The sequence below is a fragment of the Mobula birostris genome, chromosome 13 (genome assembly GCF_030028105.1).
Source record: "Mobula birostris isolate sMobBir1 chromosome 13, sMobBir1.hap1, whole genome shotgun sequence".
Lineage (NCBI taxonomy): Eukaryota > Metazoa > Chordata > Chondrichthyes > Myliobatiformes > Myliobatidae > Mobula > Mobula birostris.
The window spans coordinates 2,072,348-2,084,380 of record NC_092382.1 but is presented as its reverse complement, the minus strand read 5'-3'; the positions used below and the strand labels follow the sequence as shown (position 1 = coordinate 2,084,380).

Below are 12,033 nucleotides of genomic sequence, written 5' to 3'. Positions count from 1 at the left end.
TATTAATGGTAAGACTCTTGGCAGTGTGGAGGATCAGAGGGATCTTGTGGTCCGAGTCCATAAGTCACTCAAAGCTGCTACGCAGGTTGACTCTGTGGTTAAGAAGGCGTACGGTGCATTGGCCTTAATCAACCCTCAGATTGAGTTTAGGAGCTGAGAGGTAGCGTTACAGCTAAATAGGACCCTGGTCAACCCCACTTGGAGTACGGTGCTCAGTTCTGTTCACATCACGACAGGAAGGACGTGGAAACCATAGAAAGAGTGCAGAAGAGATTTACAAGGATGTTGCCTGGATTGGGAGCATGCTTTATGAGAATAGGTTGAGTGAACATGGCCTTTTCTCCTTGGGGCGACAGAGGATGAGCGGTGACCTGATAGAGGTGTATAAGATGATGAGAGGCATTGATCTTGTGGATAGTCAGAGGCTTTTTCCCAGGGCTGAAATGGTTGCCACAAGAGGACACAGGTTTAAGGTGCTGGGGAGTAGGTGCAGAGGAGATGTCAGGGGTAAGTTAAGTTTTTTTTTGCACAGAGAGTGGTGAGTGTCTGGAATGGGCTGCTGGCGATGGAGGTGGAGGTGGATATGATAGGGTCTTTGAAGAGACTCCTGGACATGGAAGTTAGAAAAATAGGGGGCTATGGGTAACCCGAGGTAATTTCTGAGGTAAGGATATATATGAGGTAAGGCACAGCATTGTGGCTGAGGGGCCTATGTTCTGCTGTAGTTTTTCGATGTTTCTAATTTCTATTCACATTCCTCCAGCCTCACTGGACAGGAACACTGAAACATCAAGTGAGAAACAGCAGGAGGTGGCCATTCGGCCCCTCTAACCATCAAGAAGATGACAGCTGCTCTCCCATCTCAGCCACATGTTTCTGCCCAATCCTCATTTCCTCGATCCCTTCGGTCTCCACACATCTGCTGGCCTCTGTTTTATGTGAGGATGATCACTGAGTCTTCACTGGCCTCTGTGGTGGGGATTTACAAACATTCACCACCCTCAGAATGGAGACATTTCCCCTCATCTCAGTCCCAGAGAGTCCACCCCCTTTTTCAGAGACTGGGATCCCTGGTTCAGCCGGTATTGATGTTGTGCATTTCAATGTGTTCACCTCTCAGTCCTCGATTCTCTAAATGAAAGGGTTATCGCATTTGATCTTTCTTCATATGATGACCCCACCACTCCAGGGATCAGTCTGGTGAATCTTCATTGCACTCTCTATAACAAATACTCTCTAACCTCTTTGTTAATCCTCTATGGAATTAATTTCCATCTCCTGCAGCCCCGTGTTGCCCCAACCACTCACCTCCCACCCCCGTCACTATTTCCACCTTCCCACCTCCCCCTCACCTGGATCCACCTCTCACTCCCCAGCTCTTGCCCCATCCCCACCCCTCACCTCTTTTCTCGGACTATTTCCCGTCCACTCTCAGTCCAGAGGGAGGGTCTCGGCCCGAAATGTTGACGGTCCATTTCCCTCCACAGATGCTGCCCGACCCACTGAGTTCCTCCGGCAGTTTGTTCTTTGGTCTGTGTGACCCGTGTTAGTGTGGGGAGCGGGATTTTACACCATATTCCCGGTACAGTCTCAACAAAACACAAATAATTGTCACTTTGCCCGGACCATCGGCCCCGCTTGCAGGGCAACAGTCTGCCGGTGTTTGCCCCCCAATGTGGTGAATCGCCACCACCGTGGGCTCAGACATTTCCACAGATGAGCCCCTCCTGTCCCCACCGGGACAAACATCCTGTCCGCCCCCTCTCTCCCCGTCTTCATCCTCTCCCTCCCCGGGGAACCGGCATCAAACCGACGGGCCGAGCGGTCTCCTCCTACCTCTCAGCGACACATCAGACTCCGGCCGCAGGAGACGCTTCACAAACGCCCCAACTTCCCTCGGAGGGAAATGGAAATAAATCAGAAAGCGGACATTTACTTTGACGGTTGTCCCGCCGTGACGGAAAGTTCGGGAGACGGTGTCGGCGGAGGTAACGCCCTCTCGGCTGGTCCGCCTCCGCTATTGGCTGGAAGCAGTGATTGACATCGCTTCGCACCAATGAGAATAGAGCAGCGCATGAATGCTCTGTTGACAGCGGTGGGGGAGGGGCTGGTCACGTGATCAGTAGCCCAGCCGTTAAACCGACCAAGCTCGAGCTCACCAGCGCGCGGGGCACAAAAGGCCCCGGATGATCGGTTGAGGTGAGAAGGGGTCTCCGGGTTGGGGGTCTCACCGGGCGGCGTTTTCAACACCGACTTCGGGTAGTTGCTGTGACTCCGGACTCCGTGACCCGCAATCCCGGGACAGTCCTGCTCTCTTCCCTCTCTCTCAGCCCCACCATCCGTACACGGGCCCCGGGGAGCTTCCGGCTGATGAGGGAATGGGAACCGATGGGTCTCTCAGACAGAGCTGAGCTCCAGCTGTCTAAATGCAAGGATCGGGAACTCGGAGAAAGGGAACAAAATCTTTTACATCAGCTGTTGTGAAAATCACCTTTGTTCTGCCTCCAGTCACAAACCAGAGAAAATCTGCAGATGCTGGAAATCCGAGCAACACACACAAATTGCTGGAGGAACTCAGCATTAGTACTCTTTTCCATAGATGCTGCCTGGCCTGCTGAGTTCCTCCAGCATTTTGTGTCTGTTGCTTGTTCTCCCCCTCTTGTTCTGGACTTTCTACCCGTGAGAACATGTTTTGTCCCACTCTCTCTGGGTACATAATGATATCAAACACCTTTGTCCTGGGCAACAAGTAGCTTTCACATCACAAATGTGCCAGACTCCAATGAGACAGACTACTGCCCTTCCCTTCATATTCATTGGCATTGCCATCACTGAGTTCACCACCGTCAGTCACCTCGGGGAGGGTTCAGGGGAAATATTTATGTACAATACAGAAACTGGTGTTACCTGTGTGTATTGTGGTGATGCAAAAGTTGCTAGAGAATTTGAAAGTGGTAAGAAGTGGAGTGATAGTTTGAATCTGACTTTTTAAAGCGTCATTTAGCAAGCAAATCAGATATGGACAATGTGCAAAAGCTCTGGCGAGAAATTCCTACATTACCCGTTACAGGCCTGCGACATTGGTTGTGTGAGAGTGCAGATGAACTCCATCAAACCCAGAGGAGATCAAAGTTCTTATTAACAGTGATTTGCTAGCTGTTAAAATGAATAGCTCAAAATTTTAGTGCCCACACGTTGTCACTGGGCAAAAAATTGCACAGCACAAGATTTTTCCGCACACTGGTCATTACAAATTACAGGGGAGACCTCCAGTGTCCCCGATGCCCTCACCTACAAGATGTGCATCCAGCTGCAGCTTGTAACCCTGCACTTTAAGGAGTTGAAATGGATGAATTCTGGATCATCCAGGAGATGGAGGCGGTGATTGATATGACATGAAGAGAGGTGAGTTACACCCAAGGTTCAGGACATAAGAAACTGGGTGAGAGTCAGGAAGGGGAATGAGGTTAAATAGCCATCGCAGAGTACTCTTGTGTCCATCCCACACAACAACAGGTGGACCACTTTAGAAACTGTTGAGGGGATTACTGACAGAGGAAAATCAAAGGGGTGAGAGGGGATTCGTTAGTTAGAGGAACAGAACAAGAGGGGACTAATATCCCAGTGGTGAGGCTCGCTAGTGCTAGTGTGGGTGGAGGGGTGATGTGGTTAAAATAAGTTGTAGGGGATTTGGGAGATAGAATGACAGAACAGATAGTGGGGAGGGTGAATTCAATTGAATTGACTTTATTACATATATCCTTCCTATACATGAGGAGTAGAAATCTTTACATTACATCTCCGTCTGAATGTGCAATATATAATTTATGGTCATTTATAATAAATAGTTTGTACATACAGCAGTCAATATAACATGGAAATGCACTTGTATCAGCATGAATTAATCAGTCTGATGGCCTGGTAGAAGATGATGTCCCGGAGCCTGTTGGTCCTTTTGCTGTGGTACCATTTCCTGGATGGTAGCAGCAGGAACAGGTTGTGGTGAGTTGGGTCGCCAATATGCTTTGGGCCCTTTCTCACACAGAGGGTTGTGGTTCTGTGGAATGCTCTGCCTCAGAAGGCAGCGGAGGCCAATTCTCTGGATTCTTTCAAAAATGAGTTAGATAGAGCTCTTAAAGATAACGGAGTGAAGGGATATGGGGAGAAGGCAGGAAAAGGGTACTGATTGTGGATGATCAGCCATAATCACAGTGAATGGTGGTGCTGGCTCGAAGGGCTGAATGGCCTACTCCTGTACCTATTGTCTATTGTCTACACACCTGTCTCTGTAAATGTCCTGAATAGTGGGAAGTTCACATCTACAGATGTGCTGGGCTGTCTGCACCACTCTCTGCAGGTTCCTGCGATTAAGGGAAGTACAGTTCCCATACCAGGCAGTGATGCAGCCAGTCAGGATGCTCTCAATTGTGTCCCTGTAGAAAGTTCTTAGGATTTGGGGCCCATCCCGAACTTCTTCAGCCGTCTGAGGTGAAAGAGGTGCTGGTGTGCTTTTTTCACAACACAGCCGGTATGTACAGATCATGTGAGATCCTCGGTGATGTTTATGCCAAGGACTTAAAGCTGTTCACCCTCTCAACCCCAGATCCATTGATGTCAATCGGGATTAGCCTGTCTCCATTCCTCCTGCCGTCCACAATTTGTTTTTTTTAGATCAGATTGGATTCAACTTTATTGTCATTGTGCCAAGTACAGAAACAAAGCCAATGAAATGCAGTTAGCATCTGACCAGAAATGCAAAGAATAGTGTTATTTACAAAATAACTGAGAGTAAAAAGTAAGTACTACAGCACACAAATATAAAAGTACTGAGACAGTAATACTGTCCCGAGTAGTACTGAGACGGGTGCAATACTGCTTAGCGCTGTAATGAGAGGTTCAGCAGGGTCACAGCCTCAGGGAAGAAGCTCTTCCTGTGCCTGCTGGTGTGGGAGCGGAGGCTCCTGTAGCACCTACCAGATGGGAGGAGAGTAAAAAGTCCATGGTTAGGGTGAGATGCATCCTTGATAATGCTTTTCGCCCTGCCCAGGCAGCATTTATGGTAGATGTTCTCAATGGTGGACAATTAGGTGCCGATAATCCGCTGGGCAGTTTTCACCACATGCTGGAGTGCTTTGCAGTCCGATACAGGACAATTGCCATACCACACTGAGATGCAGTTGGTGAGTATGCTCTCAATGGTACAGCGGTAAAAGTCCGTCATATCCTGGGACAGAGGAGAGCTTTATTGATGCTCCGCAGGAAGTAAAGGCGCTGTTGCACCTTTTTGATCAGGATGGAGGAGTTCAGGGACCAGGTGAGATCATCGAAAATGTGGACACCAAGGAGTTTGAAGCTTGATACACGCTCCATTACAGATCCGTTGATGTAGATGGGGACGTGAGTGTGGCTCCTAGCATGCCTGAAGTCCACAATGATCTCCTTGGTCTTCTGGGTGTTAAGAGGCAGATTGTTATCAGCACACTACACAGCCAGGTGCTGGACCTCATCCCTGTAGGCCATTTCGTCATCCCCTCTGATCAAGCCAACCACCATGGTGTCATCTGCGAACTTGATTATGGAGTTAGAACCATGTACAGGAACACAGTCATAGGTGAAAAGGGAGTACAGAAGAGGGCTCAGCACACAGCCTTGAGGCACGCCGGTGTTCGGGGTGAGAGTGGAGGAGGAGAGGTTGTCTAACTTAACTGATTGGGGTCTGTTTGTCAGAAAGTCCAAGGTCCAATTGCAGAGGGATGAGCTGATACCAAGCTGGCGAAGTTTGGTGATCAGCTTGAAGGGGCTTACAGAATTGAATGCCGAACTAATGTCAATGAACAGCATTCTGACATAAGAGTTGGGGCTGTCCAGGTGGGTCAGGGCAGAGTGAAGTGCCGTGGAGATGGTGTCCTCTGTTGACCTGTTGGTGCGATAGGCAAATTGATGGGGGTCCAGGGTAGTGGGCAGACAGGATTTCAGATGTGATAGAACCAGTCTCTCAAAGCACTTTGCAATGATGGGGGTGAGTGCAACTGGGCGGAAATCATTCAGGCTCGTGGCAGTGGAATGCTTCGGCACTGGCACGATGGTGGTGATCTTGAAGCTTATGGGGACAAATCCCTGGGCCAGTGACAAATTAAAAATGTCCATGAAGACCCCGGTCAACTGCCCTGCACAGAGTCTCACCACACGGCCAGGTATTGCATCCAGACCAGCTGCCTTCCGTACATTCACCCTGCTCAGGGTGACACAAACATCGGAGGTGGAAAGTGAGAGAGACAGTTCACCAGGTGGGAGATCCGCTTTGAGGGTGACCTCCTTGTTCCCTCGATCAGAGCGAACGTAGAAGTAATTGAGCTCATCAGGGAGGGTAGCAGAGCTGGAAGGGGGCACAGTACTAGGAGGTTTGAAGTCTGTAATGACCTGTATGCCATGTGCATGGACCGGGGGTCTGAGGAGTTGAAATGCTCCTCGATTCTCTGTTTGTATATGTGTTTAGCCTGAGAGATTCCCCTCCTCAGGTTGGCCCTGGCTGAGCTGTGAACCTCCCAGTCTCCAGACCTGAAGGCTGAATCTCTGGCTTTGAGCAGGAGGTGAACCTCTCTGTTCATCCATGGTTTCTGATTGGGGAAAACTCTTATTTGTTTTAGTAATGTCTCTCTATCTACACACTTGTTGATGTGCTCAAGGACAGAGTTGGTGTATAAATCAATGTTAATCTGAGAGTCTGTGGTGGTATGGGCAGCAAACGTGCTCCAGTCTGTGTGCTGGAATTGGTGCTGAAGAGCAGAGTCAGCCCCCTCCAGCCAGATCTTAATAGTCTTCATTGTGGGTTTCACACGTTTAGTGACCGGGCTATACTTGGGAAGCAGAAACAATGAAAGATGGTCGGACTGTCCCAGATGGGGGAGGGTAGTTAGTTTGTGAGTGTCAGCCACATTTGTGTACACATGATCTGAGATTTTATTACACCTGGTGGTGCATAATACATTTTGGTAAAATCTTGGAAGCACGGTACGTAGGTTACAATGATTAAAGTCTCCAGCGACAGTCAAAGCTCCGTCTGGATGCAATGTCTGCAGCTTGCTAATAGCAGCACTGAGGTCTTTCATGGCTACTTTAGCATTAGCATCCAGTGGAACATAAACTGCGACAGCAATGATGCATGTTTTGTGACAATGAGGGAGAGGTTGTTTTCTTTACACCAGTCGGATGTTGTTCAGACCTCAGGTACAGTCAGCAATCAAATGGTTGAGCATGGAGCGATGAATGTGCTGAGCTGTGTATATCACAATGCAAGAAGCATTGTAGGAAAACCAGATGAGCTCAGGACAGGGAATTCTGATATTGTAGCCATTATTGGGGACTTGGTTGCACCCAACAATCCGAGGGATTTAGAGGAACAAATTTGTAGAGAGATCGCAGACCATGCCAAGAAACAAAGGTTGATTCAGTAAGTGATTTTAACTTTCAATGTATTGACTGGGACTCCCATACTGTAAGAGGACTAGATGGGGTAGAGTTTGTCAAATGTGCCCTTAATCAGTACATAGAATTCCTGATGTAAAAGTGTGCAATAGGTTGATAATCCAGGGCTGGTGACCGAAATTAGTGACCATAATGCCATGAGATTCAAAGTAAATATGGAAAAAAGAGAGGTCTGGACCGTGGGTTGAGATTCTAAATTGGAGAAAGGTCAGAAAGGATCTGACAAGTGTGGTTTGGGACAGGCTGTTTTCTGGCAAAGGAATACTTGGTAAGTGGGGGGCCTTCAGAAGTGAAATTTTGAAGGTGTAGAGTTTGTATGTGCCTGCATAATAAAAGTTGAAAGTTAACTGGTGCAGGGAACCTTGGTTTTCAAGAGATATTGAGGCCCCGGATATTTTGTTCCTCTAAATGCCTCAGACTGTTGAGCGCTACCAAGACTCACTAATGACTACAATATCATAATTCCACGCCCTGAGCTCTGACTTTTTTTTTTAGTCGTCTTCTGTTGGTTTCTAAAAGCTTCCCAATCGTTTTCACTCTTTTGTTTACCCTCTCTTTGGCTTTTATGTTGGCTTTGGCTTCTCATTTCAACCACGGTTGTGTCCTCCTGCCTTTCCAATGTTTCCACATCTTTCGGATGTATCGATCACTGAGCTCCCAAATTGCTCCCAGAAACTCCAGCCATCGCTGCTCCGTTGTCACTCCCAACTTTTCCCTTCCAAACAAGTTTGGCCAGCTTCTGTGTCATAGAAACATGGAGAAGTTCCGTATGGAAACAGGCTATTTAGCCCATCTGGTCAATGCTGAAAAAACATTTAAGCTGTCTAATGCAAGGGTCCCCAACCTTTTTTGCACTGCGGACCGGTTTAATATTGACAATATTCTTGTGGACCGGCCAACCCGGTGGGGTGGGGGGGGTGTTGGTGGGTAGGGTTGCCAACGGACAAGAGTAGCAGTCAAATATGTTGCGTTTACCCAGAGAAAGACTAGAATGACCATGAACCCTTGCGCGGGCACCAGTGCGCATGCGCGTTGTGGCCTACCGATTTTTCCTGCAAATCCTTTTTCGTGATTCTGTTTGGAGTGGCGAAGGGGGGGGGGGCGGTGTTAATCACGACTGGAATATAGGTGATAAATGGCTAATACACCCAATTTCGTTTCTAAAAGTGTTTATCTAACGACTTTAATATTAAACACACAGCACATATTTTCCTTGCATGAATATAGTGATAAGTCAATTATTAGAGGAGCTTGAAGTAAGTGATGAATGAACTTCCAGTAGAAGTGGCAGAAGCAGGTTCGATATTATCATTTAAAGAAAAATTGGATAGGTATATGGACAGGAAAGGAATGGAGGGTTATGGGCTGAGTGCAGGTCGGTGGGACTAGGTGAGGGTAGCGTTCAGCACGGACTAGAAGGGCAGAGATGGCCTGTTTCCGTGCTGTAATTGTTATATGGTTATATAAGTAAGTCAATAGCATCATGACATTTTAAGTAACATTTGGATTTTAAACACACAGCACATATTTTCCCCGTATGAATATATAAGATCATTGGAACACACCAATATCGCTGAATCAGTGGGAGCCCTGGGCTTGTTTCCCTCCAACAACACGGTCTTATCGAGGGATAATGGGAGACAGCGATACTCGAAGTGAGTTCCTGTCCAGTCTATTCCGCAATTTAGTTTTCATTGCATTCATTCCGCTTCGCAGAAAAATGTTGGAAATGGAAGCAACGTTTTCAGTGCTTTCGTGGCTATCTCAGGATATTTAGCCTTGACTTTGATCCAGAATGCCGACAGGGATGTTATGTCAAACATACTTCTCAGCCCGCCGTCATTTGCAAGCTCGAGGAGTTGATCTCCTTCCCGCGCTGACACAGATGACGCGCGGGTCATGACCTCACATGTGTAATAGCTGATCAGTGGCCGTGACGGGGAATGAGAAAAGGTGCAGCTGACTCATATCGCCAAATCATATCGTTTCCTCGCGGCCCGGGAGCACATGCTTTGCGACCCGGTGGTTGGAGACCCCTGGTCTAATGCAACTACCTGCACCGAGACCATCGCCCTCCATACCCCTATCATCCAGGCTCCCATCCAAACTTCTTTGAAATGGTGAAACCGAGTTCATATTCACCACCTGTGCTGACATCTCAATCCACACTCTCACAACCACTGCAGGAAAGAGCTTTTCCAAATATTCCCATTAAATTTTCACCTTCCCCACTTACCCATGACCTCTGGTTGTCATCCCACCCAACCTCAGTGAAAAAAGCTGCTTGCATTTACCCTATCTATACCCTCATAATTTTATATACTTCTAACAAATCCTCAAAGCAATGTATAATTTCCTTGTTTATGTTTGGAGCCTTTTTTAGATGTATAAGATGATGAGGGGCATTAATCGTGTGGATAGCCAGAGGTTTTTTTCCCAGGGCTGAAATGGCTAACACGAGGGACATAGTTTTAAGGTGCTTTGAAATAGATACTGAGGGGATGTCAGGGGTAAGTTTTTTACACAGAGAGTGGTGGGTGCGTGGAATGCACTGCCGGCTATTTGTGTGAGAGTGTTTCAGTTCCTGTGGGGACAGGAGCCCATGCAGCTCAGTGGGAACATGGAATAATATCAATGGACAGAGTCAAACTGAGCCAGGTCACAGATTGGAGATGGCAGAAATGCCCCATTCTAAGAGAAACAGGAAGAGCATCAGAGAATTTAATGGTCATTCCAGATACCAGCACTGTGCCCAGTTAGAAGATGATTTCTCTCTCCAACTTGGGTTGAACCTCACTGTAACAGTGTGATGCCAGATCACACCTTGGCAACTCAAGTGATCTCATCTGAAATGTTGTCCGTCACTCATTGATCGATTTTGTAAATCTTTTTACAGATTAAAAATGACAAGGAATTTGTCTACGGGAATCTCGAACACAACACGCCAGTTTTGCTGTCTTTGTCCAGATATTTAAGAAGTGGAGCAAGGGATTCACTCAATTCTCCTTCCTGCTCAGACTGTGGGGAGAGATTCATTTGATCATCTGACCGACTGGCGCGCCTGTCATCTTACACAGGGGAGAGGCCGTTCACCTGCTCAGACAGTAGGAGTGGATTCACTCCGTCATCTCAACTGAAGGTACATCAGCAAGTTTACACTGAGACAAGGCCATTCACCTGTTCTATGTGTGAGACAGGATTCAGTCGGTCTTCCCACCTGGACACACAGGTCAGTTCACTTCGAACAGAGGCTGGTCATCTGCTGAATTTTTGGGGAAGGATTCACGCGGTCATTCGACCTAATGGCTCACCAGCGAGTTCACACCAGGGAGCGGCCGTTCACCTGCTCAGACTGCGGGAAGGGATTCACTCAGTCATCTAACCTGAAGGTACATCAGAGAGTTCACACTGGGGAGAGGCCATTCACCTGCTCAGACTGTGGGAAGGGATTCACACAGTTAGCTAACCTACAAGCACATCAGCGAGTTCACACTGGGGAGAGGCCGTTCACCTGCACAGACTGTGGGAAGGGATTTGCTCGATCATCTGATCTACAGATACATCAGCGAGTTCACACTGGGGAGAGGCCGTTCACCTGCTCAGACTGTGGGAAGGGATTCACTTCGTCATCTCAACTGAAGGAACATCAGAGAGTTCACACTGGGGAGAGGCCGTTCACCTGCTCAGACTGTGGGAAGGGATTCACTCGATCACCTGATCTGCAGATGCATCAGCGAGTTCACACTGGGGAGAGGCCATTCACCTGCTCAGTCTGTAGGAAGGGATTCACTCAGTCATCTCATCTGCAGATACATCAGCGAGTTCACACAGGGCAGAGGCCGTTCACCTGCTCAGACTGTGGGAAGGGATTCACACAGTCAACTCACCTACAAGAACACCAGTCAGTTCACACTGGGGAGTGGCCATTCACCTGCTCAGACTGTGGGAAGGGATTCACTTGCTCATCTACACTGGGGAGAGGCCATTCACTTGCTCAGTCTGTGGGAAGGGATTTAATTTATCATCTCATCTGAAGGTACATCAGCGAGTTCACACTGGAGAGAGGCCGTTCACATGCACAGACTGTGGGAAGGGATTCACTCAGTCATCCGACCTACTGAAACACCAGCGATTTCACACTGGGGAGAGGCCGTTCACCTGCTCAGTCTGTGGGAAGGGATTCACTCGATCACCTGATCTACAGAGACACCAGCAAGTTCACACTGGGGAGAGGCCGTTCACCTGCTCAGACTGTGGGAAGGGATTCACTCAGTCATCCCAACTGAAGGTGCATCAGAGAGTTCACACTGGGGAGAGGCCGTTCACCTGCTCAGACTGTGGGAAGGGATTCACTCAGGCATCTCACCTACTGAGACACCAGTCAGTTCACACTGCGTAGCGGCCATTCGCCTGCTCAGTCTGTGGGAAGGGATTCACTGGATCACCTGATCTACAGATACATCAGTGAGTTCACACTGGGGAGAGGCCATTCGCCTGCTCAGTCTGTGGGAAGGGATTCACACAGTTAGCTAACCTACAAGCACACCA

The 12,033-nt window shown here is 48.2% G+C and overlaps 2 protein-coding genes across 2 annotated transcripts in view; one reads left to right on the top strand and one right to left on the bottom strand.

The window, feature by feature from the left end:
* LOC140208213 (uncharacterized) overlaps positions 1-11,610 on the top strand; it is a 106,601-nt gene extending 94,991 nt beyond the window's left edge. Inside the window, exon 4 of the mRNA XM_072276722.1 lies at positions 10,814-11,610. Within this exon, the coding sequence (XP_072132823.1) occupies positions 10,814-11,519 (706 nt within the window). The 3' untranslated portion in view covers positions 11,520-11,610. The remainder of the gene's footprint in view (positions 1-10,813) is intronic.
* LOC140208197 (uncharacterized) overlaps positions 1-12,033 on the bottom strand; it is a 39,948-nt gene that overhangs the window by 11,126 nt on the left and 16,789 nt on the right. The gene's annotated exons all lie outside the window — the stretch shown is intronic.